The 27871-nt window shown below is 40.3% G+C and overlaps 2 protein-coding genes and 1 pseudogene across 3 annotated transcripts in view; 1 reads left to right on the top strand and 2 right to left on the bottom strand.

Annotated features, from left to right (window-relative positions):
- Positions 1-497: 497 nt before the first annotated feature.
- On the bottom strand, positions 498-10375 carry foxi1 (forkhead box i1). Its single transcript, XM_085171001.1, has 2 exons — positions 1654-10375; positions 498-1388 (listed from the first exon to the last, which is right to left on the bottom strand). The coding sequence occupies exons 1-2, from the start codon at positions 2249-2251 to the stop codon at positions 853-855; spliced, it is 1134 nt and encodes a 377-aa protein (XP_085027127.1). The 5' UTR covers positions 2252-10375; the 3' UTR covers positions 498-852.
- A 931-nt stretch (positions 10376-11306) lies between these two features.
- Positions 11307-12206, top strand: LOC146512525 (uncharacterized; annotated as a pseudogene).
- Positions 12207-16872: 4666 nt separating this feature from the next.
- dock1 (dedicator of cytokinesis 1) overlaps positions 16873-27871 on the bottom strand; it is a 207013-nt gene continuing 196014 nt past the window's right edge. Inside the window, exons 47-52 of one of the 2 annotated variants that reach the window (XM_085170992.1) lie at positions 25424-25561; positions 23192-23334; positions 22512-22710; positions 20246-20423; positions 19573-19724; positions 16873-17727 (exon numbers count right to left, since the gene is read on the bottom strand). In XM_085170992.1, coding sequence (XP_085027118.1) covers positions 17632-17727; positions 19573-19724; positions 20246-20423; positions 22512-22710; positions 23192-23334; positions 25424-25561 — 906 coding nt within the window. In that variant the 3' untranslated portion in view covers positions 16873-17631. The remainder of the gene's footprint in view (positions 17728-19572; positions 19725-20245; positions 20424-22511; positions 22711-23191; positions 23335-25423; positions 25562-27871) is intronic. The other variant, XM_085170993.1, reaches the window with a different exon arrangement.

The following is a 27871-nucleotide window of genomic DNA, read 5'->3' on the forward strand; positions in this document are numbered from 1 at the left end:
AAAAAAAAAAAAAAAAAAAATATATATATATATATATATATATATATATATATATATATATATATATATATATATATATATATATATATATATATATATATATATATATATATATATCTGACTGAGACTCTGAGCAACAGTGAAGCAGGCTCTCCAAAATACTTTGAACTTTACGTCTACAAACAAAGCAGGGGCGCTCTGAGCACAGAATCATACACTAATAAATAATGGCCCCATGTGCTGATGTTGATACATCATCAATGAATGACCCTACAGCAGACAACATGGTGTCCAAGGAAACACATAAATGTATTTATTTTGAGGAAAAATCCAGAAAAAGTCTGAAAATGCTTTGTACTGCCAGATTCACGTGGGGAATAAAACATAGTAACTCTCATTAATTATACAGAATTTCATACAGTCAAAGCCTTGACTATTTCTGACTGCATCCAGCTCTCCAGAGGAAAAACAGGAAAATGACACATAAGCCTTGAATATGGAGTTCAAATAAATGACTTTTATTCAAACATAGAGGACACAAGTTTAAATAAAACACAATTAAGTCTAACGTACATGGTTCTTCTTATGAAAATAATTTCTGTACATGGGCATCTTCTTTAAAGACTAACTGGTCCAATCCAGCTGCTACAGTGTGTTGTTTTTTGTTTGTTTGTTTGTTTGTTTTTTTATCTACCCATCAGATCTCAGTGGGAAGATGCACTGACAAATTTTCTCAGTTTGGGAGAGTCACTGTGATAAACACCAGTTTAGTTCCAGTAGTCATACTACAAGGTGGCCAACCACACCAGAAAATTAGTATTAACAGGTGGTTACATAAGAACTGTGAGCAGGCTACACCTCTGTTCCTTCCCGGCTGTAAATGAGGTTATTCACACTGAAATGGTTGGAGAGGCTCTGCACTGATGTGTAATAGTTCATTCTGCTGTTGTCAGAGTTCAGAGGAGAGATCACAGAAGGCGAGTAGGAGCCCAGTCCAGACATGCCCTCTCTGGGCTGAGATAGTCCCCCGACGTGCCCGGAGCCGTAGTCTCTACGCTCTACGCCCCGGGCGCCGTCGCTTCCCCCGCTGCTCGCCAGGATCGAGTTCACGCTGGATGTGAAGCTGCTGAAACAGGGGCTGTGCTCCGCGGAGGGAGACGGGGACGACTTGGGCTCAGTGGAGGCCGGAGAGCCGTGCAGGCTGGGCGGGGAGGCACTCAGGAGGCTGGCGGTGTCGGCGAGCTTGTGTGCGCCGTCTTCAGATTTAAGTGGAAGAGCTGTGCTGTCAGCTCCGTTCAAATCTGATCTCCTCTTTCTCTTACGCCTGAAGTTCCCGTTGTCGAACATCTTCTCACAATTTGGGTCAAGAGTCCAGTAATTTCCTTTACCTGTATAAGAAACAGAAGAAATAAAGAAGGGGGATGAAAAACGCTGACATGCGAATACTTTGAATTCAAATTTGTTCCTGCTCACAACTGAACAGTTCACTTGACTTTTCACATTAAAATCTAAAAAAAACAATAACAAATAAAAATAAATAATTAAACGTCTCTGGTATTTCAGAAATACTTTTGATAAAGTTTAGAAAGTAGTAACGACTATCTGATATATAATCACAGAAAATTATGAGAGGTTTATTTAAAAAAAACTCACCAGGGTCATCCTCGTCCCGTGCCACTTTTTTGAAACAGTCGTTGAGTGACAAGTTGTGGCGAATTGAATTCTGCCACCCAGCTTTGCTCTTCTTGTAGAAAGGGAAGTTATCGGCCACATACTGATAGATCTGACTGAGAGTCAACTTTTTGTCCTGGGCATTTTGTATGGCCATCGCTATCAGCGCGGAGTAAGAATAAGGCGGTCTAACCATTTTGAAGAGCTCCTGCTGGCTGGATATGGATAGCCATCCCAGGTCTGCTCCACCAAACCCGGTGGGAGGCGGTAAGAACTGCCTCTGGTTAGACCCGTATCCAGACTGAATATAAGACGTGCCGTTGTTCCCTTGAAGATAAGGAGAAGAGTTGATGCTCGGTCCGTTTAGCCATAGGTATGGGTTTGTAGAGGGGGACGAGTACTCTCCGAGGCCGTAACCGGAGGGGTGAGTAGGCGGCCTCTGAGTGTGATGGTGATGCAGATTCTGCTGGTAAACGCCGTAGTTGTCACAGTACACGGCCATGTCCAGGAGCTCCTGGGCGCTGTGGTGCTGAATAGGGCTGCTCTGTGGGTTAGATGGTTGGTGTCCAAAAGCATTCATAATCCGCCTTAAACAGATTCCCCAAACCTAATTTCTTCTCTGTGTCTCTCCCTCAGGACAGAACTTATTCGGAGAAGCAGGAGTATTTATGCGCAGCGCCCGGGTCCTCCACAGGTAGCCCATTGAAGAAAAGTTTTGATTTGGTCACACCCCCCTTCTCTGTCTTGCTACACCCAACTCACCCAATCTCCCTATCAATGAGCATCGATACTTCTTTTAAATGCAGCGACGAGCTTCGTGTTAATTGTAAAGTATGCCCACATTAAGGAACGTTAGTGGTTTCGAACTTTCTCAATAACGACGCGTAATTACGCACCGCTGCTTAAATTGGCTGGCAATGTATACAGACGTTACAAAAGGAATCCTTCGCAAATAATCCAAAGTGAAATACAAAGCGCGGTTGTGGCACGATGTTAATAATTGTTCCTTACTAGAATAATATTTTTTATTGAATTTTCTTTAATATTGTGATCAAAACTGCAGGTCACAAACGTATCTCGTCGTGCACGAGTTGCAGAGATCAGTTTCGTTTAAAACTTGGTATCCGTGTCAGACTCAAACAAGGAAGTTCCACGTGCTTAAAACTTAAAAAGAAATTTGTTTGCAATAAACACTTCACAAGTGCCACAAGTTTTGTGTCAACAAGTGACTCGTGGAAAGCATACTCACTGCAAGCTCCCCAGGAAAACGGGTTATAGCTGCACTGCGAATTAGGAACAATTATATTTCTAATTATGTCATTATTTAATTATTCTGCATTATCAAAATTTGCCTATCAGGCTACGGGGGCGGGGTCACTTTTTTCTACTGAAATTATTTTATAAGCACTTTTGAGAAAAACAGGAATAAGAAAAAAACACATTCCATAATTCTACTGAGAGAAGCACATAGAAACTAAAATCTGGTCCAGAACTAACTTATTTGGTGTATTTGCTTGGAGGGAAATCACCTGGTGGTGTGTAGCCGACGCAGACGGGGGGCTGCAACAGCAGGCAAACGGTCCTTGTTTCGACTGACGGGAAAGTGGAACAACTTTAACAGCATCGATACGACAGGCGTACAGAATGTGAGGTTATTTCCAGTTTAAGTGCTAAAAATCAAAACCGCAAAACTGCGCAGCCATGACAGACATATCTGTGCTGCACCATTTATTTCTTAACACTGTGTTTAAAACCTGTCTGGAACTTAACAGGCCAATAGTAGCTGAAATCTATTCACTGCAATAATTCGCCTTTTTTAAATGATAAAAGTAGCTCAAGAGTTTCAACGTTTGAGCTGCGATTTGTTTCATGGCTCGCTGACACAGCCGAAGTTTGAATTTTAAGCGAATCTAACACTTTTTTGTTTTTTTGTTTTTATATTGTTAGATTATTATTTCACCTGAATTCTTTAGTCGCAGTTTGCTGCCGGACTCCTGCACTAATCGGCAGAACATTCCTCCTCTCCATGACCTTGATGTAATTGTTTGGCTCCAAGGTGTTGTCCCGACCACAGGCTTTACAGCAGTGGCAAGCAATTGGCTCCACGGGGGAGGAGTGGCATTTAACCCCCAGATGAAAACAACACAACCTGTTAGGTGTCTAATGAGTACAGCTAATTACTGCTGACTCAAAATCCCAATCTCAAAAATTCAAGCAAACTCTGAAAAGATCTGTATTTACAATTTACAGTACCTTCTGGGCAGCACATATGCCATGACGTAATACATGTAAGTGAATAATTGAGTTTTTAAAGTGCCACATGTATGACTTAACACTGAAGATGTCAGGTGTGGTTCGACGTGACAACCTAGCCTCCCTAATCCCCAACCTCCATTCGGTTGTAAAATAATAATGCTGGGCCTTTTTTTTTTTTTTCAGGTTGGGGTGGAAGGGTTGCTCTTTTGCTCGCCCATGTCTGTCTTCATCCCCTGTTTCCTCAAGCTTTGCAAGGTCATGGGAGCTATTCTCTAGGAGATCGTGTCAATCATGGAAAGGTCAGAGAGGTAAGACGGAGTCACACAAGCTTCAGTTTAAAATCTGCGCTGCAGGTGATGGGAGAATGGAACATTCTGCTTCTTCTCTATTCACTCTGTTTCAGCGCATTTTACCACTGCATTTGCAGCTAAACACATGCTGGGAGCAACAAAAGCCTTTGGGGTTATCTGCTAACTGTTACCGGGCAAAGATGCACTTAAGACCATTAAAAACACAAAAGAATAAGATACAAATATTAATTTTGATTGTGCAAATAAGGTGACTTTGTGCAGGCGGGAGCTTGTCCTTCTCAGCGTCTCCCCCTAGTGGACGAGTGAAGCAAAACTACCAATAGAACTGACGGTTTTAGTGCCTATTAATGTGCAGCCCGCACGCCAATGCGAAAATAACAGGCCTTTTTTTCCCTTCTTGCTGAATAGTTTGCACAAAGCTTTCTCTGACAGTGTGCAGGAGATTAAATACAATTTAAGTGTTCTGATCTCAAACTTGGCAGACAGAGTAACAGTTTGGCACCAGAGCATCTTTCACTTCTGCACTCAGTGGTCTTTTTTCTTCAACATGGCACGTCCACTGCAAAAAAAAAAGCATTTATAATAGGATCTCTAGCTGAGGTTTGTGCTTTTTCTCAACTTCACTTCTAGGTTTTAAAAGGGTTAATAGGGGATAACTTTAAGAACAATGTTGCACTGTACCATCTATCTATATATCTATCTATCTATCTATCCATCCAGTTTATATAGCACCAAATTAGCTCTTGTTAGCACATAAATGTGAAAGTGTCTCAGGATATTCACTCTCCTTATGTGGCCCAACTGGGAGAATCTGTTTTCTTTGTAATTACATGTTCATCTCTGCGAAGTCCCCTCTGACCACTTACTGTTTGGCCCTGACAGTCTGCCTCCAGGAGCTAGGCAGGCAGTCTAGAAGATTGCACTCCGAGAGAAATACAACCAGCTGGGCCTTTAGATTCAGTCTCCTCTGAACCTCTGATTTACGCCTCTATTGCTGATTACATCCTTGGAGAGAACAGACTTTTCTGGTTTCTGAGAGCCAAAATCATAGCTATGCTGGGTTCACTGTCAGCTGCAGGCAGCTGAGGTATGCTCTAATCCCTGTATCCTAGCATGGTTTATAAAATATCTAAACATATAACATATCTAAACTAGGCACAGTTAGAATTTTGTTAAATGTGATTGTAAGCAGGAATTCCAACTGTTTTTACGACTACGGTTTCACGTCGGTTGCTAGTTTTGTCAAGACTGTTAATATCACCTCATTATATTAAACAAGGCTAAGATGATGTCACTTTGGTAATTGCTCATCTAAACAGTGATTAGATGGCTGCACTAACTGTATTCTCCAGATGAGGGCAGCATTACCTTAAACATGGTACAGTTCAGCATTGCTAAACAAACCAAAACCACATCAGTCATGCTGTGCAGCCCTCTGGAAAGCAACATACATCAAACCCCAGAATCTGATTAGTGTATTGATTTTAATGGCACACAACCCGGGAATTTATTGGGGAAGTGATGAAAACTGTTTGGAACATAGCTCTCTGAATGCACTTTAATGTTTTTTTTTTCCCTCTGACATTTACAGTTTGACAATTTTATTTCCACTGTGTATTATGTACATTAGTACACACAACAATAATACACACTCTGCATGGGAAAGTTCAAGAAAGACAAACGTAATTGCACTTAAAAAACAACACGGGATTCTGTGTCCATCATGCAACCTGTAAAGAGGAGGGGAGACTAATGATTTTGCTGTGTGAGCAACAATTCTTATTAACTACTTTTGCTTGAATATTACTAACAAAATTTAGATTTACCATTTCTCAAAGCTTTTTCAGAGTAAGTAACTCTGGTACAGAAAGATACAGGTGAGTTAGAATGCAAGTGGCAACCTCTGACTCTCTAGCTCCAAACCCAATCGACTCCTGTGTCAACATGGCCAAAAAAAGAGTATAGTTACAGCCCCGTAGGAAAAAATGGTTTCGTTGTTTATAACTAATATAATTATAACAGGGAATAAATATAAACAAAATAGTTCAAGTTTTATTATCACTTAATGCAAGAAGGGTGATCACTTTAACTGACAGGTGGATGTCTAAATATGCATCTGCAGATGGCAGCTCTCTGCTAATGTGATTCAAGGACCTAGTGAATGGCTCAGTGTGAGGTCAACTGCTCTGGCAGCTTTTCCAAGACACCTGCATCTGTATGTGATGCACCCTAACATTTAATGCACCTCGCTAAACTAGCATGCTAGCATTAGCTAATAACTTAGCACTCCACCCTTTCATCATAATATGGTCATTTTAGATGCCAAAAAAATAAACGTGGTAATAGTCAAGATTCTGAAGCTTTAAATTAGGGCTTCGCAAATTAATCATGACGGCTGCATCCATCTTTTATTTACAGTTTATGCTTTAAAGTTGGGTGTAATCACTGGCATGTGTGAAAAGCAGATTAAACAGTGAAAAGTGAAGAGAGGTCCCAGCTCTCAATAGAATCTTAGTTGTTAGTATTATTAGCTGTAATCCATGAAAAGATTTATCTATTTGATTTTTATGAAACACTTATGAATAACCTCAAAAGTATAGACACAAGATCACAAGTCCAAATGACCCAGATTTGATTGACTGATTCAATTCAATACTCTGTCATGGGACAACACGTCTGTAGCACTTTTTAGTTATTTCCATGTGAAGCTGAAAATGGCAGGGAACTCTGCTTTCTCATCGAACCAGTTCTCCACCCCCGATCTCTAGGTATGTTTCCTAGCAACACATCCTTCTGACTGCCTGGGAAAACCCAGTGCTTCATAATAGGCTCAGCTAATATAGATCAGCACCACTTGGCTCTCTCCCTCAAATCTTGATAATAAACGTGTGTACTGAATGTACATTTTGTATTTAGTGCTGAATGCAGCACAAAATAGCAGCTGCACTTACAGCCTGAGATTTAAAATGCCATCAGTTCTCTCCTGTGCTCTATATTCGCTGTCGACTGGTCTCACAAGCGCTCTTGATAAGAGTGATGGAGTGTCTGTCTGGAGTGTGTAAAGTTGGAGGCAGTACAGAAAAACAGCATTAAAGTGTTCAATCAAAGGCTTGTCTCATGGCTGCCAGCTCAGGTGTTTACTTTATAAAGTTTGCCCACAGATCAGAAACATGCTCACAGGAGTGTGTTCATTCTGTTTAATAAAAAAAAAAAAAATACTCATCAGTTTCCTCAAGTCCACAGAAACGTTCAAGATGCTTTTCTTCTCTAACTCAGAAGCAAAATTGTTGCAAACTGATTTTGGTTCTATCAACTATCCAATGACAGAATTTAAAATTTACTGGTAGAGGAGTCCATTGAGGGTAATCTGGTTAATTTGGCCATGACGATGAAATACCTTATTGTGTCTCATAAGCAGTCCAAAAGCTCAAAACACACACACACACACACACACACACTCACACACTCAATTGCAAACTGCAAACTTTTACATGTGAAAGCGTGGCTCTATTAAAATGTCTCACGTTTTTACTTCAAAGGTTAATTAGTGATTTAATTGATTCATGTTTCCATAGCTATCTCATGCAGCTCTAATTTAGAGTAACAGAGACATGCAACTAAAACTCTGTCTTCATATAATTAACATAATAGTAGGTTAATTCTACGAAGGCAGGCAGTTAAATTATGTTTTCAAAGAAATTAATCCATTCATTAATCCACAGTAAACATTATACTGATGGGAGTAGTTGCAGTGACTCAGTGATGATGCTTAGTTTCACATTTCTCCAGTGCAATGGAGAAGCTATTACAATAGAGCAGCAACACCACACCACTTGTTCTCCTGACACAAGTGATATTTGCTCTGTCGATGAACACAATTCATTCAGTCAGTTTACTGAGACACTCAGTGACAACTCTGCAGAGATAGAAGCGGCCTTATGGTTCTTGCATGACGCTATCTGTGACAGCTACGTACAACACTGCACTGTCATGTCGACGTCTATCGACTGCTGGTGAAGTGCCATGTTTGTTTACAAGGATGTACAGTGCACAGCTTTAAAACTAGAAGGTACTGGGCTTCTATCCAGGTTTAGTGTTATAGAGACAATCGTCTACACGCTTGCAACGATTTCACGACATTTCCTTTTATACTGGGAGGAGACTGCTGAGTTGAGAGTTGACCTGATGATGATCATTGATGCTCTCCAAAAAGGAGGTTAAACCAAAGAAGGTCATTGCTGAAAAGGCTGGCTCTTTGCAGAGCATGTTAATGGAAAGCTGACGGAAGGGAAAAGTGCGGTGGGATGACCGCAAGCTTGAGAGGATTGTCAAACAAAGTTGATTCAAGAACTTGGGGGAGTTCCACAGGGAGTGGACTGACACTGGTGTCAGAGCAGCAAGAGCCACCACACAGGAAAGGAGCTACATCGTTCACATTTCTAATATGCAGCCATTCCTTGACCAGAGGCAAGATCAGTAGCATCTTGCCTGGACTGAGGAGAAAAAAACTGGACTGCTGTTCAGTAGTCCAAAGTCCTCTTTTAAGATGAAAGTAAGTTTTTTTTTTTTGCATTTCATTTGAAACTGAGTTCCTAGAGTCTGAAGGAAAAGTGGAAAGTCAGAGAATCTGAGGTGTTTGAAGTCCAGCGTGAAGTTTCTGCAGCCTGTGATGATTTAGCGTGCCATGTCATCTCCTGGTGTAGGTGTTGGTTGGTCCACTGTGTTTCATCAAGTCCAAAGTCTTCATAGTGTTTACCAGAAGCACTCCATGCTTCCACCTGCTGACAAGCTCTTTGGAGATATCAATTTACTATTCCAACAGGACTTAACACCTGCTCACAGTGCCAAAGCTGCTAGCAAATGGTTTGCTTACAATGTTATTATTGTGCTCGATGGGCTGGTCAACTTGCCTGACCTGAACCCCCCAAGAGAATCTCTGGGGCAATAAGAGGGAAATGAGGAGTGCCTCTTTAGCTCACTGGGTGAGCTGGCATTCACATAGCAAATGTCAGAAAGCAGCAGCCCAGATTTGGGTCCAATCCACAGCCCTATACTGCATGTCTTCCCCCTCTCTTTCTCCCCACTTTCTTGTCCATCTTCACTATCCAATAATGGCAAAATACTAAAAAAGAAAAAAGAAAGCTATCTTTAAAAAAAAAAGAAGAAAGAGAAAGACCAGAAATGCTCCCCTACATAAAAAGTAAAAAATGAGCTGAAGGCTGCTATGAAAGCCTGGGCTTCAGTAATGCTTCAGCAGTGCCACAAGCTTCCACGTCACGCTGCAATGATGCAGTAATTTATGGTAATGGAGCCCGAAGTTAAGTATCAGAAGTTTGGCTTTTTGTATTGCAAATCCTTTTTGGATACTTTGATCTTAGGAGATGCTCTAAGTATTTTCATGAGCAATAAGCCATAATCATCAAAATTTAAACAAAAAATATTTCATGTAACATATGATGATAGATAACAGATAAGGAAGATAATAAAAATACCTGAAATTGACTTTTTTTTTTAAATAAATGACAAGAAAAATACACTTTTTCACCATTCTCAGTTTTTTTTTTAAATGCACTAGCACTTCTTCAGGCAGTGGTAGAGATATTAGAGATACTTATGTCCCTAGGGGTTCCTTGGAGTACTGCAGTGGTTGTATATTTTGTTTAAATAATTATTAAAAATTGTCTGACAACCACTGGCTAAGGCAACTGGAAAATTTGACATTTTTATCCAAAAAGTAATTCCCATATTACCCATTATTACTCAATGTTACCATAACCGCCACGCCCGAAACGTTCTAACTATTGGATGTCATAAAATTATGAACAAACAACAAAGGTTCCCTGAGGATAAATCCTAAAGAGCTTCTCCAGCTTTCACATCAGAACTATCAGTTGGCTGATGCTTTATTCTAGAGTGAAATTAAACAAATGATAAAGGTGCATCGTGTCAGTCTGCCACTGACATGGCTTTCCACTCGCTCTGTAACATAGACTGTATATAGAAGATGGACTAGCTTGAAAGTAATTATAGCCACGTTTTTCTAAATAATTTCATGCTAAACAAGCAGCCCTGCTTATAAACAGATGTATATTAGTGTTTGTTTTTTATGAATTTCTGTTGTCAATATAAAAAAAAAAATCATTTTGTAGAACAGAATAACTAACTTAATTTCCTAAAAACTTATGTTATTAAAAGTTAGACACTGACCACTAACCATTTCCATTAGTGTACTTGCACCGAGGCTGCATTTAGGGAAAAAAATAGTCATATGTAAACCGCAGACAGTTGTGATTGGATATATCAGTGGCTGCTGATTTATGGAAATAGTCTTTTATTATGCAAAGGAAACATTTAGAAGGAAGCATGCACACTTGCTGCCTTCTGGCAAATGACAGTGTGTCAAGAGAGAAGGAAAATATACACATTATTCCTGGCTGAAATGACAAATGAGATGGGGACAGAGTGTGTTGTAAATACATTGCTCCTGGAGAGAAGGAGCTAGCTCATAGCTCTCCCCCAACAAAGCCTCTGGAAATCCTCTCAATTAAGCGACGCATTTCCCCATGCTTTGAGGAGAGAGAGGGTGAAGCATAATGGCAGAGCACAAACCACCAAGAGCCTATTGAAAAAGCTGCCAGTTAACTATGTAATATTACCACTGCTGAAACGCTTCACCCTTTATCCCTTTTCAATTGCAAGGCTAGATATTGAGTGTGCACTGGGTATTCTTGATAAGTGAATTATATCACTGATGAAACTTTTTATTCCCACCTCACAGATTGGAGTGAATGGATTTATCATTGGAATGCAATAACCAGGTTAGAGTGACTATTTAAAAAAAAGAAGTATCAGGCCCTCATTGGACTTGTTCAGGTTTTATTGTTCTACAACTCTGAATCAGTGTGAATTTAATAAAGTGATGACACTCAACCAAAAATTGTTTTAATCCCAGGGGGGGGAAAAAGTTATCTATATCAGGCAAAAATATAAATAATCAAACGACTGCAGCAGAGGCACAGTCATGAATTTTAAACGAGGATGCCGCAATACTTTAACCATTCTTATCAAGAAAAACGATTAAACGACATTTTTACATTTTTTTTTACATGAGTTTCATTAATTAATTATGTGAAATGTATTCAAAAACAAACAAACAAAAATATTACATAGACATAGGTATTCACAACCTTTGCCAAGACACTTAAAATTAAGCTCAGGTGCATCTTTTTTCCACGGATCATCTCTGTATAAGGTCCTGTATATGACGCTGCATGTCAGAGCACGAACTAAGCCATGAAGTCCAAGGACTTATCTGTAGACCTCCAAGAGAGGATCGTGTCAAAGCACAGATCTGGAGAAAGGTACAGATTTATTCCTGCGTCGTTGGGACGTTCAGTCCCAGTGAGCACAGCGGCCCACCTCATATGTAAATGGAAGTTTGGAACCACAAGAACTCTTCCTAGAGCTGGCTGATTATGGGTAAAAAGGCCTTAGTCAGTGAGGTGATCAAAAACTGATGGTCACTCTCACTGAGTTTCAGCATTGCTCTTTGGAGAGAAGAGAGCCTTCCAGAAGAACAATCATTTCTACTGCATTCCACCGATCGGGCCTGTATGGTCAGACACAAGCCACTCCTCAGTAAAGACACATGGCAACCTGCCTGGAGTATGCTAAAAGGGACCTAAAGGACTCTCAGACCATGAGCACCAAAATTCTCTGGTCAGATGAAACAAGTATTAAAGTCTAAAGAAAACCAGGCATCACTCATCATTAGATGGATACCATAGTAACAGTGAAGCATGGTGGAGGTAACATCATGCTGTGGGGATGTTCTTCAGCAGCAGAAACCAGAAAACTAGTCAAGGTCCAGGAAAAGATGAATGCAGCAGTATGCTAAATTGCTCCAAAGCACGCTGGATCTCAAACAAGAGGACAAAGGTTTATCTCCCAACAGGACAAAGCATGTAAAAAGGTAGTCAAGCCACAACAAACAAATGACTTTGGGATCACTCTGTAAATGTCCTTAAGTGGCCAAGCCAGAGCCTTGAACCTGACCGACTCTTTACAGAGATCTGAAAACAGCTGTGCACTCTTGTTCCCTATCCAAACTGATGGAGCTTGAGAAAAAATACTTTTAATAAACAGGATTTTTTGATTTTTTGACACACTCTAGCAGCAATGCTATGCTTTTTATGTGCATTTGTGTCTGTAGTACCACCTGCTCTTTCTGAAGACACTGGTTCAACCTGAAGTCTGACTTCGGGGCTGTGCAGTTGTTTTTAATCAGTTACTTCACTGCACCATTTCTCTAATCGCAACTTTTCTGTTTTTTTTTTCTCTTAGCTGATGGAATTTTCAAGTTTAGCTGTTGCTATTCAACCTAAAATGACACGTCACTTGGATGTCAGCTGCAATCTTTATTTAACAAATGAACGCACCCGCACTTATTGCTCATACGTGTAGGTGTGTCACATTGAAACTGAGCCAGGAAAGGACGGTTATGTAAGTCTTTCACAGGAGACCGTTTTAGGTCGCAGTAGATGGAGGATAGGTGTAAATAATAAATGCTGGCTGAATTGCAATTAGCGGCTTCATTTTCAGGCTACTCAAACTGAGCTATTGTTAATGTTCTTATTGACTGCCTTTGAGTCATTTAACAGCTCTGTGGCCAACACTCAAGCGCACTACATGTTGGCTTGCAGCGATCAGCGATTCCTTTATTTCCTTTAGGAGTTTAGTGGCCAACACTCTTGCACTCCTTACTTTCTTGTAGCCAATGACCTGCTAGGTCTCCCTATACATTCCTTTAACCATGTATGGAATTGAAATGTTCTTGTACCTTTTCTCTGATTGCAACTAGTGAAACCATAAGTCCCAATGGGAAGAAAAGTATGAAGGTAATGCCTCTTAAAGAAAGAATGTAAAGTAAAAAAGACTGTAAAGTGTGCTCTTTAGAGGAAATGGAAGAAATAATGACAAAAGAGGTGAAACAATGAAAGATGATATGATTGCTATCACACTAAAGCCTGCATTTTTATTGAATATTACTTTCCATTTCTTTTTGTCATTGTAGAACAATTTATCATCCTGACAGCCACTACTTCCAAATGAAGGTCATATAGTTCACATACCTTGCAGCAGACCTTAAATCCAGAAATGGTAACATACATGTGTGTTAAAGTCAAAATGATTTTACTGGTCAATTATGTGCAAATATGAAGATTGGGGGAGTTTGTGTGAGTGAAGAATTATGTAAATATGAATATTCAACTTATTTCTAACCCATTAGGACACTGACTCTGTAGACTCTGTTGCTAAAGCATTTAAAAGCAACTGATTGTGGGTGAATTACCAACACATTAATAAGACATTTCATAGTCTGACAAAATATGTTAACACCACCCATGAGCTACAGTTCTACAAGTGGTCTCATGACTATTTTTCCCACAAAAAACTCTGAGGGAAAAGATGTCATTCAGTGTTCCTAATTAGGACAGGCTTTGTAATCCCCAACTTTCTGAAGATAAAAACACCTTCAAACAACAGATGCAGTATTTCTCCTCAGGCACACGCCCACTCACAAAGTGTCAGCAGAATAGGAAAGCAGAGGAATATGAGCCACCTGGGGCAAGCACTTCAAAAAGGTCCCACAAGCTCATTTTAATGTGCAGACAACAGGGTCTGTGAATGTTCTCACCAAATGTGAGAATTAAGGTGCAACAACACAACTTTACAGCATCTGTGAGCCACCAGAGCAAAATGAGAGCCGGAAAAGAAAAAAAAACAGGTTCACCGTTAATAAAAAAAATTACAAGACTGAATGTGCTGGGTGAATGTCGACTTACTGTGGAATGAAAGCTAATGTAGTGAAAGCCATTCGATTTCTAGTACTACTTATACACTGTAGACTCAGCTGCTGCATTTGTTTAAATGCTATTTCTAAATACAAATATCTCATCAGCCAATCATGTGGCAGGAACAGAGTGCATTCAGGCTTATAGAAATGATCAAAACAATTGTGTAAAGTTCAGACTGAGCATCAAAAAGGGAAGAAAAGTGATTTAAGCGACTTTGAACATTGTGTGGTTGTTGGTGCCAGACAGGCTGGTCTGAGTATTTCAGAAACCGCTGACCTACTGGGATTTTCCCACACAATCATCTCTAGGGTTTACAGAGAATGGTCAGAAAAAGAGAAAATGCCCAGCGAGTGGCAGTTCTCTGGGTAAAAATGCCTTGTTGATGTCAAAGGAGAATGGGCTGACTGATTTGAGCTGATAGGAAGGCAACAGTAACTCTAAAAAAAAAAACAAAAAAAACACTTGTTACAGCCAAGATATGCAAAAGAGCAGAAAACGAGAAACTGATGCTACAATTCACTCAGGCTCACCAAAAAAAGGACAATAAAAAATTAGAGAAATGTTTCCTGCTCTGATGAGTCTTGGTTTATGCTGCGACATTCAGATTGGACGGTAAGAATTTGGTTTAACATGAAAACATGGGTCCAACAGTTCAGGCTCCTGCTGGCCGTGTAACGGTGTTGGTGCTGTAATTGGCTGGTTTCTTGAACATGACAATGAGGTAACTGCACTTAAATGGGATGCAATAGAACATATCTCAAAGATGCTCTATTGGAATAATATCCATAAGCGCATTTTGGGAATGGGAAATTCACATCATAGATGTGCAGCTGACAAATCTGCAGCAACAGTGTGATGCTTTCATGTTGTTATGAACAAAAATCTCTGAGGAATGTTTCCAGCACCTTGTTGAATGTGTGCAATGAAAACTCATGGGAGAAACAAAACACAAAGATGGTCCAACCTTGTACTAGCAAGGTGTAACTAATAAATGATTGCCTAGTATTACTTTTGTCTTGTAATAAACGTTTTGGTGTAAACAATGGAAACTCTGAGGCTATGTCCACATGTACCCGGGTATTTTTGAAAACGCAGATTTTTCTATGCATTTGCACCTTTCGTCCACACGTAAACGGCGTTTTCGGTCACTGAAAACGGAGATTTTTAAAAACTCCGGCCAGGGTGGATATCTTCTAAAACTCCGTTTTTTCATTTACGTGTGGACGGGAAAAACGAAGAAAACGCAGCGTCAAAGGTGTGCGCCTTTTTTGACGTCACACTGTGTGCCACGTTATTGTTTCGGTGAAATGAATTTCTACAATACTGTTACTGTTAATTGTACTCTCTGCAGTGTTTAAATGCTTACATATACACACACAGTTACTGTCCCTCCACACATACGACTTGGTTCTGCTTCTATGCCCCAGCTTTGTTTACTATTTCCCACGAGGCTTCTAGACTTCTGATTGGCCAACATTTCTACACGGTTAGGAATATAGCGCCACCTGCTGCTTTGGCATGTTCCTAGCAGCGTTTTCCTTCATTTCTGCCTTCACGTGTGGACGGGATTATTTTTTAAAACGAAAATGGAAAATCTCAGTTTTCAAAAATACCCGTGTACGTGTGGACATAGCGTGAATGAGTTGATTTTGCACTGCTGGGAGTCAGACTCAGGACACCAGCAGTGGACTTGTTAGTGTAGCTAACAGGCTGAAAGATGTTAATATTGTTAGCGTCATATTATTTATAACATGATAAGGATGAAAACTGGTTGGAGGGGCTCCCAGCGAATTTTAGCACTTCACAACAAACACGACTGTTTTTTTTAAAATTCAGTAACTATTAAGTATTTAGTAAAACTTATTTCATTGTTAAGGAAACAGGAAAACAACAGTAATTATCAATGTCTAGGTTATTAAAATGATTAATAAAATTGTCACAATATGACCTTCCAGTCTGTAATTTGTTGATTAAAACAGCACTCTATAACATTTGATAAAGAACATTATAACAACAGTTATTTCCTTAAAAGGGGGCATGCTGCCACAAGGCTTTATATTAAGTTATTGCACCAACACCCAGAACAATGCATATTATTAATGTAATTAAAGTGCAATGTAATTTAAAGCTGCTCTCCAAGTAATAATTATACACCGACTTTCAACTCCAACTATTAATCTGGAGTCAAAATATATTAAATCTGTCCAGGACAGAAAACCCAGGAAGTTTCAAGGATAGCCACTTATTTAGATGACACGTCATTATACTCGAGAAGCGAGGAAACCACCCAGACTAAAAAAGAAAGAAAGAAAAAAATGAAAATCTTGGTGTGCCCTTCAGCAGCTCCCATAAAACGAGAATTCAAGATCGTACGAGGCAGGACAAAGCTGGCAGCTGTTGTTTGCTGGCTTATTGACGCTTCGCCACTTTCAAACACGGGTCACATTCACACATTCGGCTACGAAAAGAGAAACGATCGTTTAGCGAGAAGACAAATTATGCAAATGAAATTGCATTTGAGTACATGTAAGCGGCATTTCCCGATAACACACCACTCCTGCGCGCTGATAAAGAAGTGGCTGTGGCGACGGCTGTCAAATAAGCAGGAGAAGCAGAAAGCTTCGTTACTTAGTGCTCAGCTGAAGTGAGGCAACATACAGATTGCCAATTTCTGAAATGTGCAAACACTCGCGTCTATTTTCAGCACATCTCGCCGCGCACTGAAATAATGAGGAAGACATCATCTTTTAAAAATACATACATTTGAAAGTTTATTCAGAAGTCATGTCAGTAGTGAATTGGGAACAGTCATTATTACTGAAATCCAAGGTTACAGCAATCAAGGACAAGATCTGAACAATGATAACGTGGTAGGAGTTAGTTGTATGTGCACTCCAAAATTTTACCAATAAAATCCATCTTTTTTTTTCCCCACATACCAACTTTGTAAAGCCCCTTTCAATTCAAAACCTACAAGCCCTTTTTTGTTCATATAAATGCCACTTAATCTAATGACACGTTAATACAAAAAATCAGAATCAAGTCACATACAAAAAACCTGAAATAAAATAGTCCTATATACAAACCTCTGTACACAGTGGGAATATGAGTAAAGAGAGAAATAATGCTTTAATGAGCCATTTGCTCTCATATATTTGAGAGTGGGTCAGTACTGGAAAGCCGTTGGTCCAAGCTCGTCTGTCTGAGCACAATGTCACAATAAAATTTCGATGCGGCATTGTATCGGTCCTAGACAGCATCTGCAAATTCAGTGAATGCTTCTGTGCAACATGCTCCCTGCTGCAGACTGCATCATCGTCAAACAGCGGGCAAAAAAAACATAACATAAAAAAAAAGAAAGGAAAAGAAAAGATGGTACGAGGGGGCGGGCTGCGGTGAGGTATTCATCTTGTCAAGCTGGGACAGGGAAGCGAGGAATGTGTGGGTAAAAACAACCGCTTTTCTGGGGTTACTGTTGATGTTGTTTTTGTTGCGTTGTCAGTGTGTTGTTTGGTCCTACTGTCAAGTTTCTTTGTTTACTGCACAATTCCTGAATCGATGGAGGCCTGTTTCCTGGTGGTCTTGGGAGGAGGTGGAGGAGGAGTCTTGCTCGGAAGAGGTGGCGGAAATTGCTGCAAACAGACAAAATGGGAACGTGAAACAAAATAGTTTTGGATTTAAAGCGCAAGATTAGCATGTTCTATTGCTCCCATATTATTTTTCCTTTTACAAGAGGTTAATACTTGGATCATCTTAAATAATTTATTAAACACAAGGCTTTGATTTATTAAAACATGTCATACCTTATCTTACAGCCTGCATGGCTCTACAAATGACTGAAGAAGTAAGATAGAGTTTACAGAGCAAAGATTTCTCACCTTATTTTACAACACACATTATTTCACCAACTCAATCCTCCACCCTGATTGCATCAAGCGATACAACTACTATATCAGTAATAAACAATAATGATAACCAATGATAACAGTTAAGCACACAATTATTCAGACCCCACTCCTGTTTGTATGCTTTGTGAAGGAAACAGAAACCTATTTTCCTGCCAAAGGGCTCACCACATTTCACTCAAGTCTTCAAGTCTTTTTTTTTATCAGAGCACAAACTGCAGGACTACAAAGTTTCTCCCTTCTCCAACTGCTGCTTTGTAAATGCCAAATGTACCTTGAGGTTTATGGGCTTCAGCATTGGATTAGTAGCCTCTGGGGCTAGCATTATATCAAGGCTGAAGTTTAGACCCTGAAATCTGTATTCAATAGTCTGACGAATTCTTCAAGATGGAGGTGATTCTTGGATAAATGCAACATCTTAGCACAATTTTCTGGACCAGGGTTGGGGACACATTGCTTCCAACCTTGAACTTTCAAACTGGTCACAATTTCAATGTTCTTAACAGATGGGTGTCCTTATGATCTTGGAATTGCCAAGTCTTATGTTGCTTTTACAGTCCCACTGACCATTTGAGAAAACTGTCATCAGGCAGATATTTTCAGTTACAGCTAAAATATCCTGGAAAAAAAACCCCATTACTTTCTTAAAAATGCCGTGACATTTTTAAAATTGTTAATACTTATAATTTTAGTATTATTAATTAATTTGAAAAACTTTCGAACACTTTGACAGAAAAATTGGATAACAATTTAAAACAAAAAACATTAAACTAATAAAGTACAGTACGAATAAAGATTAGTGGCTAGAGATCTTCTGGTGTGTTGAGATAAGTGAAAGGTGATTACAAGTCTTATTTAATCCAGATGGAAAATGTCTCAGCTGTTTAAGCCTGTCTCTCCACCTGAATTCTCTTCCTCAAACATCTGAGTTCCCAGCAGAGAGTACAGACAAGGAGTAATGCAAGTCAGTGACCTCACCTCTGCCTCCATCAAAACTGTAAATGAAGAATGGCTGTCACTCAGTCTCAGGACATCTGCGCTCACTACATTACTGTCAGCTTGCTGCCACACGGTGTGCATGTGGCTCTGTTTTACTACCGGTCCATGGGCCGCGACAGTGGATAAATAAGATTAGTTAACAGAGTGGTGAAGCTGGCTAGAGTAGAAGTCGCCGAGCATGGAGAGATGAGCCGCTGATTAACAACACGAGGCCTTCTGATGGATGTGAGAGGTAAAGTAATCATCCAATCAATCACGTCTGAGCACCAGGGGCAATGAGTATAAATAACACTGGATGGACAGGTGGGTGTGGGCTCTTGCTGCTAACTGACTGATGCCTACACTCTTCTGTGACACACATTCTAAAAATGACGGACAAATCCACAACGAGCCCAAATGTAAACAAAAAAACCACGCATGCACGAACTCGCGCACGTCAGCACAGGAAGTACACGAGCAGGGGATAGTGGAGGAGGCTGACCCAAATGTCAAGTGCGTGTAGCGGTCGCTTGTTTCATTACAAGTGCCATGCATCATTAAGGAGCTGCTCTCAGCTCTAATTAAAACACCTACTCTTTGATGTGGAGGGGGTGGTGGAGGTGTCGAGGGACTCGTCAAGTCTTGATTATCTAGCAGGTTGCCGTAATCAGCTGTGTTGCTTTTCAAAGGCAGCGGAGGAGGGGTTTCACCTTTGTCAGAGCAACCCATCCCGTTCAGCTCCAGACCTGTGCAAGAGGGCACTCATCAGCTCACATTCGTCATTGAACTACATTAGAATATCTTACACAGCAGGGCTGGTACCCAGAAGAGTTCAAAAAGGGTCCATTTCTGAGAAATTTATGTTGATTGAGACTAATTAATTTTTTTTTTTCAAAGAAACTAGAAGAAAGGAGACTTACATTTCGGAGACAGTCATTACTTCGCACATTTTAGGGGAATTTACAGTACAGAACAGTATACCTCTACTGAATAATGGATTTTCTGGCTCTGCAGTAGGTATGAAGTCCTATGAAACATGTATCTATCTATTTATCTATAACGACAAGCGTCTGTCATCAAGATAAAGACAAGTGTCAGCCTTAGATTTGCTGTATGGACAGAAAATGATAATGGTAATGTTACCCTGAAACTACTTGGTGTGCGAATATACACACAGAAACCCCTAAAATACTGCAGTTACAATGTGTCATGGTAAAAAAACAGAAACAAAAATAATGTTGAATGGCAGCAAAGTACGACGTCTTACTGGAAACGACATGCAGGTTGTAGGAAACTTGGGGTTTCCTTGGTGTAATAGGTGGGGGGCACTGTGCGGAGGAGATGGAGGAAGAAGTAGGGGGTCCAGGTGACACAGAAAGACGGCGGTCTCCAACAATTTGATTAAGGACTTGGCTTCTTGGCCTCTGGGGCCGCAGAGGGCTTATCTGTGTGATCAGACATAAAGAAAACAAGATATCAGTGTGATATTACAGCGGGCTCAAAGTAAACAACGAAAGTTACAGAAGTCAATAAAATAGAACTGAGAACGAAATTTACTGACAAGAGACTTTTGATTAAATATCATAGGGAGCCAATAAAAGATCACTTAAAGGGGAACATTTTATTTTCACACTTTTATTTGTGTGTATGTGTGTATATACAGCCATACTGAACAGGCTATTTGTGAAGGAAAGCAAAAACCATTCAGATAAATGTTCTTGTTGGACTGCAGAAACTTATTTGTGGCTACAAATAATTGTTTCCATGCAAGACTGTGTTTTCTCCACTTTGGTATAGCAGGAATTTGAATATGAAAAGCTGTATCCTGAGGGCTATTCCACTCTGTAGTCTACATTAACAAACAACTTTGTAATTGGCCAACTGAAACAGTCAGCCACAAGGGAGACACTCAAAGTAACACACTTTATTCAGGGATTTAATTTTCTCTTGAATGCTGAAGATGAAATTCACATTGTGGGTGAAAAAAGCAATTTCTTGATTCCAGATTATACTTTCACACCGAGCTACTACATCCTAGTATGTGGTAATCACCGGAGACCAATAGGTTCTCTACCCTTGACCCCGGGGGCATGACGCTCGCGTCATGAGCCAGACGGCTCCACCGTTGCCAGGGGCTTCTTTTGGATTCCATTCCTGCCCTTATCTTACTGCCGTTAGCCAGGGAGCATTCCCACTGGGCAATGAGAACACAGTGATACCACTCGGCTGTAATGGACACAGCGGTGGTGAAGAGGGACATGAACACAACAGAGAAAGAGAGAGGAGAGGGGGAGAGATGAAGATATGAAGAGTAAAAAGAGAACTGAGGGAACAGTTGAGAAGCAGAATTGTGAGCTACATCATGGAGAGAGGAAAAGGCAAGAAAATAAAGACCAAGTCAAAGATCTGAAGAGAACAAAACATAACTGAAATACTCTTGTTTGTAGCTTCTCTTACTCTACATGAGAGGGAAGAGAAAAAAAAAAAAACTACCTTCACAGTAACACCAAAAAATATTTCTCTATTCTATGGCCCACTGATGTTTGCTGTGCGACGTATATTGCACAATGTTTTATGTGCAAGTGGAAAAAGACGGGTTATGATTGCATTAGGTGATCACGTGTTTACTTGCCAAACTTTTCTGGATTTTTTTTGCCTTTAATACTTTTCTCTTAGAAGGTTTAAAAGAGTATAAGGAAGGTTGATAAAAACAAACGAAAATCATTTGAAACCACAGTTTTCACCTTGCAGTTGCACGTCTCCTCCAATCGGTGAAATTGCACTTACATGCCTGTTTTCCCGTGTGAACTTTGGGGGAAACAAGTTGGGATGTTTTCTACAGCTGTCCGTTTTCGCCCAGCAGGAAGCAGTCCACAGTGATCACACCACTTGAAATACTCTGTGGTCTAGGTAAGCAAGGTGCCTGGAGAGTATCCACAGCTCGCATCACATCCATTTTCTATTGGTGATTGCACTGGGCTGTTAGCTACCTTTTTTAGCACACTGGTGCAAAAACATCATTTGGTCTTCCTACTAGTGAGCTAGCAGGTTAAAGACCGTCGTCTCAGAAATCTGTTCTCACGCGGACCTATGTCAGGTGACAGCTAGAAAAGAGACATCGGCAGATAATCTGTACACCTGCTACACTTTCTATTTGGGCGCCTAAAATTAGTGTCACCAAATGAGTATCTGATCAAATTCGAAATACAGTTAGAATTTCTCCTTCTGTTCCTGATTTATGAAGAAGCTGAATAACAACAAGAAAAGTGTTTTGGGAGCACATTATGATGTCGCAGTGAAGTTGACCCTCGGCCTTTTGGATATTCAAACTTCATCACTTCCCCATTTCATTCTATTTGACATTTATGTGTTATTGTGTCATAATTAGCATATAAATTCTTAATTTATCATGCCTTGTGTGGTCACAGTAACCTCTGACCTCAAATTCCAATCTATCCCCGAGTCCAAATGTTTGACACAAGCCAGCAGAGTTACGAGAATGACCGACCCAAACAGAAGACGTAAAAACGTACCGTCTCTGACAGTATGACAGCTTCAGCTGGCTGCAGAGAGATGTCCGCTGTTTTCATCTCTTTGTCAAAGACCTCCTGGTGCTTACTGTTCCTCTTCTCCTTCTTCTTCTCTTTGCGGTCCTTCTCGGGTTCATCACGGTCTAGTTTGTCCTGAGACTTGGTGTGCAGCTTCTTTGGTAGAAGAGGCTCCAGCGCAAAACTGAATAATAATAATAATAATAATAATAATAATAATAATAAAAACAATACATCAACTCAAACAAAATGTATTAATTTGTAAATCCCGTCTCATGCCAGAGAACATGTGGGAATATTCCTTTATCAATAGTAATCAGTTTCAAAGAGCTACACAAATCTGCTGCATGCATGTGTTTTATGTACATTCTGATTAAATAACAAACAGAGCTAATAGTGCAAAGAATACTTCAGTCACAATTTCAATGTGAAGTTGTTAAAGTTTCAACCTGCATGTGAACTGGAAGAAAGAAAGCAGAAGCATTTTTCAAGCACTTTCTCTGAAATTCTCTTAGATAAGGAATCAAAGTGGCACCTCTGTGTATAAATGACATGATTTTTTCCCCCCAAAAAAACAACATTGATTCTTGCAAGAACAAAAAAACAGAACAAATGCTAGAGATGACATAATTTATGCCCTAAAGAATAGTGAAACATGGTGTTACCCATCTGAGCCGGGCCTGGAGGGTGAGTTGTCAGAGGAGATGGAGGTGACTGAAGCTACTGACAGTGGCCTTTGGGAGGAGGGCATGGTGAAGGACCTCACCATGGAGGGAGGACGAGGTCCCCGCCGTTCATCTGCTGGAGGCTGGCAGCAGAGAAGAAAACAAACAAACAAATAAAAAACAGAAAATTATTTAGTATTAATGTTACTGATTGTTTTGTAGTTACTTAGAAAGTGCTCGCTGAATAAGGTAGCAGCGGGTGACAAATTACAGGAAATCCCAGATTAAAAGAGTAGAGAAAGAACAAATACACGGCATGGTACAGAGGAGCAATTACCATTAAATCATCCTCTGTGGTATATATAAAAATCCTGCATGGGGGCTCCTGAATCACATTTTTTCCATCAAAACTACAAGTGGAAATGATCTAAGTGAGCAGGAGAAGGCCTACACTAGACCCAGTGGCAATTTTAAGCTATGAGTGGGTGGGTTAGATGCACTTCTCCCATTAGATGGAAGGGTCACTGCAAATCAATACTAAGCAAGAAAATGATAGGAATCCTCTTCATAGTCACTAGATTTCAACCTAAATTAACACCTAGGGAGAGATTTTGGACTTTGATGTCAGGTGGTGCTCATCAAAACATCAAATGAGGGGAAAAAATGGCTTCCATCACTGCAGCAAAGAATTGTGAAATCAACGCCCGAGGCACACCGAAGGCCTTTTGCTGACACATGGTGGCACAACACTTCATTTAGACACTTTATGTTGGCTTTCCCCTTTAATTTGTCACCCGTCTTTCACTAGCTGGTGGCAGTGATTATACAAAAGTATAATCACTGCCAGCTCGATCATTTTGCAGTCACTCGAATGGTCAGCACCTCCATACCAGGAAGAAAGGTGATAATTTTTTTACACAGCATTAAAAAAAGGCTCCAGCTGCCAATAAAACCGCCCACAATATATAGGTGGCTTGTGACAGGAAAACTGTAAAGCTGAAGGTCTTTTGCAGTTTTATCCTAAACCGATGTCCAGTACAGAGCTTGTAACAGAGCAGCTTATCTGAACATACAAGGTTAGCGGTAAAAAGAAAAAAAAAAAGGAATCTTGTAGGACTCTTAATTTCTGCTGAAATCTGACAAAAGAAAAATCTCGCAACAGCAGCTCTAACAAAGGAACCTTTTGCATTTAAAGAGTCTTTTCAGCCAAAGAAAGGGGCCATCACACACCTGATAGGGTAACCTTATTATCACACCCTGGAAAGAGATAGCTTTTCTCTTGTTTGAAAGGTCACCACCCTCTTACTTTAAAAATGGGCAGGTGCCCCGTTACCTCAGGCAAGATTGAGTGAAAAGCTTGGTCAGGCAGCAATTAAATCTGTAAAAGAGGAGAGAGATGGAGGCTACCCCACCACGCGCGCACACACACTAACGTCACAGCTGACTTGACATACGTGACACACAACAGCAAACTGAACTGTGAATTTGCCATTTTTAATCACGTCAGCCCGAGCATCTCGACTTAGAAATCTCACCGAATGCTGCTAACTGCAGCGCTAATTGTTTCGCTCTATTTTCTGGTTCAGACGCCAGATTATAAAAGTTTGGAAGCACTTTATGACACAGGAAAATCCTGTGAGTCCTAACAAGAGACAGTCCTTCTCAGTTGCCATGGTTGTGTGCAACCTACACCTGTATCTGTTTTAATGACAAACCAAAAAAGTGAATTGTTTGCACCTTGTTTTTGTGTCAAGGTCAATTATGAAAAAAATATATGCAAACATCTAGTCTGCTTTCCACAAAGATGGTTTTGAGCACTCTGAAAGGCGTTTATGTGTCTATGGACATGTTTTGCCAACACAGCTCTGCGAGACAGGGTGTAATTTGAATGAAAATGAAAGCATCATTCGAAGATGGACATTGTTTCTTTGCAACTTTAACTTTAACAACTTTTGAATATTAAAGACATGAATAAATGTACAAACTACAAGCTGACCACAGAAAAAGGAAGATCAACATCCTACATAATGGATGTATGTGAGATGTAACAATAACAAATAATGTTATAAAATATTTCAGAAAATCCATCTCACAGAAATCTTTAGCCAAGCACCAGAAAGAACTGCAGATCCCATTAGTCCCTGTTAAAATTAGCACACTGAGCTACAAAGCACTGTCTGTGTTTAAAGAAAAGAAAAAAAAAAAAGCTCAAGTACAGGAAAAAGCTCTTACCAGAGACTTTACCCCATACTGTTTCTCCACCTTCTCCCGCAGTTGCTTAAAACACGCCTCCATGCGGTCGTGAAAAGGCCTCAGTGCCTCTGTGACCTTCTCTCCATGGATCCGAACACCTTCAGCCAGATGCGGAATCTGGTGGAAGAAAAACAGCAGCGTGAGATCAAACACACCCTGGACTGCAGAGACGAGAGATCAGCTACATGCTGCTTCTTCCTTCAGAGGAATGCATTAGCATCTGTCATTAACTTCATAAACTTAATTTCATGCACATGTCCTTTGGCTCCTTGCCCTCTTGGATGTGCATATTCAGCACCAGCAGTAAAAGTACATCAGTAATTTTGCATATGCACTGCAAGCTTATCCAGGTGGAAGCAGGAACATGTTACAGAAAGCTGTTGCCATGACACTACCGCCGCCTTCCTGACCACACCAACATCAATGCAACATATAAATTAAAACATGGCAATGAAAAAGCTTAGACTGATTACATCTACAGGCATCTACTTTGTTTGGTTGGATGTTTCCTTCTCCATATCTGATTGCAAAAAACAGTATAACGCATCCTTTCAGGAACACTGCTGCCGGCCACTCTGTAGGAAGCTGGTGAATAACAAAATCTAAACACATACCAGAGGCAGCTCAGGTAGAGGAAAACAGGAGAGACAGGCAGTGAGCGAGAGTAGGGGGGGGAAGACTGAAACTGCTGAAAACTAGTAATTAGGAAACCCCAGTGCCACAGCTCTGCTGACTAAATCTGGTAAGAGGAGGACGCACCATCCCTTGGGAGAGTGACCATTTGAGTGTTTTTTTCCTCTCTGCTGGTTAAAATCACAGGTTAAAGGTTTTCTGTTTTTTTTGCAGAGGTGTTTCATGCCATCTTTGGCAGAAACAAGCAACGATGTTATAGTGAGCTGTGTTAAAAGCAGATCCCTTCTCTCCCACAGCAACTGTAAAAATATTACTTTACCGCGTTACCTCTATAAACGAGAAATACAGTTAAAGCTGAAAAAAGGTGTTTGTAATTCCCCTCTGATGAATAACTTAAAAAAAACCCAAACTGCATTAAACGGGATTTCATTTCAACATCTGCATTTACTGATCCCAGTCAGACAATGAAACAAATTCACCTGAACAAATGGAAGAAATAATCTGTGAGACATATTGGATAGGTGGGATAATAAAGAAAAGTGTTTGTGTGTGTGCTAACCTGACCTTCCCAAGCCTACCCTTCTTTATATTCCCCGAGGACAAACTTCCTCCCAGGGCATATCATATCATGAGCCCACTTCAATCAACTTGTCCAAAACACCAATGCACTTTTGTGATGCAATGTTTCATAATACTCCCCAAATCATTTATATTTTATTTACACCCATGTCAAGATAAGAATTTCTGTCAGAACGGAAGATTAGCAGCGCAGAAACACACCTGTTAAAAGATACTAGCCACCCAGCTATATGTTCTCAGGCATGTGATGCGATGTGCTAATAAACAGCATCCTGTCATATGAGAATTACAAAACCTCTGGCCCGAAAGCATAAATGAAATGGAGGCCACAGACACCATGCAGGCATTCCCCCTGTTAGTGAGCACCTGCATCATCACCACCGGGATCTCACGGAAGAAGGAAAAGATGCATCTGGGTATGAAAAGGCGAAGGGAAGGAAAAGAGAAGCAGAAGGTGAAAAAGGTTAAGAGAAAGGAGGGGAAAGAAGAGTTTTTGAAGGACGAAGTGTTGTGAGATGAAAAAGCAATGAAAAAACACAGCGAGAGTGAAAGCTCAGGCAAGATTCACGTCTCCCAGGATACCCACATCTTTTTATAGACCTTTGGATGATTGAGTGCGGCTGAGTTGCGGCATGGCAACAGATTTCTGCTTGGTGGCTGCACAGCGATAAGCTCATTGCGGAAGACACTTAGGCTCAAGGTTGCCAACACACACACACACACGTGCGTATATGCGCACACAAACACACACAAACTTGCGAGTCTAATTATATAACTTAACTTTTTAAAAAATGCTTTTAATCCTCTCCAGCTGTCTAAGAGAGATATCTGTTTATCAGTTTCACAATTTGGCATATCAGTAAGAGATATCAGCTCTCGTGATGTCATTATTAGAAACTGGGGACTTGGTTCTGCATTCATAAAAAGCCAACACCAAGTGACAATACAAACTGTAAAAACTAGTTTACTTCATGGAAGAGGCACATTTGAGTTATTTTACGGGATAAAGAGGCAAAGCTGAGGTGTCAGAGGTGACATGCTCGTTGGGGAGGCTAGGCAAAGCTAAGAGTGTTGTTGTTGATCATAAGTCACAGTGACAATAACATGTCACTAACAGTGCCCCCTTTCATGCAAGCTTTGAAAATAGCATTCATTAATATATTAGAAGACAATCAAAATGGCACAAAGGATATTGACATGTGGGTAATTTGAGTT

Source organism: Neolamprologus multifasciatus, chromosome 8 (assembly GCF_963576455.1).
Source record: "Neolamprologus multifasciatus chromosome 8, fNeoMul1.2, whole genome shotgun sequence".
Lineage (NCBI taxonomy): Eukaryota > Metazoa > Chordata > Actinopteri > Cichliformes > Cichlidae > Neolamprologus > Neolamprologus multifasciatus.

Coding starts and splice junctions, on each gene's coding strand:
- foxi1 (XM_085171001.1), bottom strand. CDS start 2,251: ATGAATGCTTTTGGACACCAACCATCTAACCCACAGAGCAGCCCTATT. Junction 1,389..1,653: donor ACGGGACGAGGATGACCCTG/GTGAGTTTTTTT, acceptor TTTCTTATACAG/GTAAAGGAAATTACTGGACT.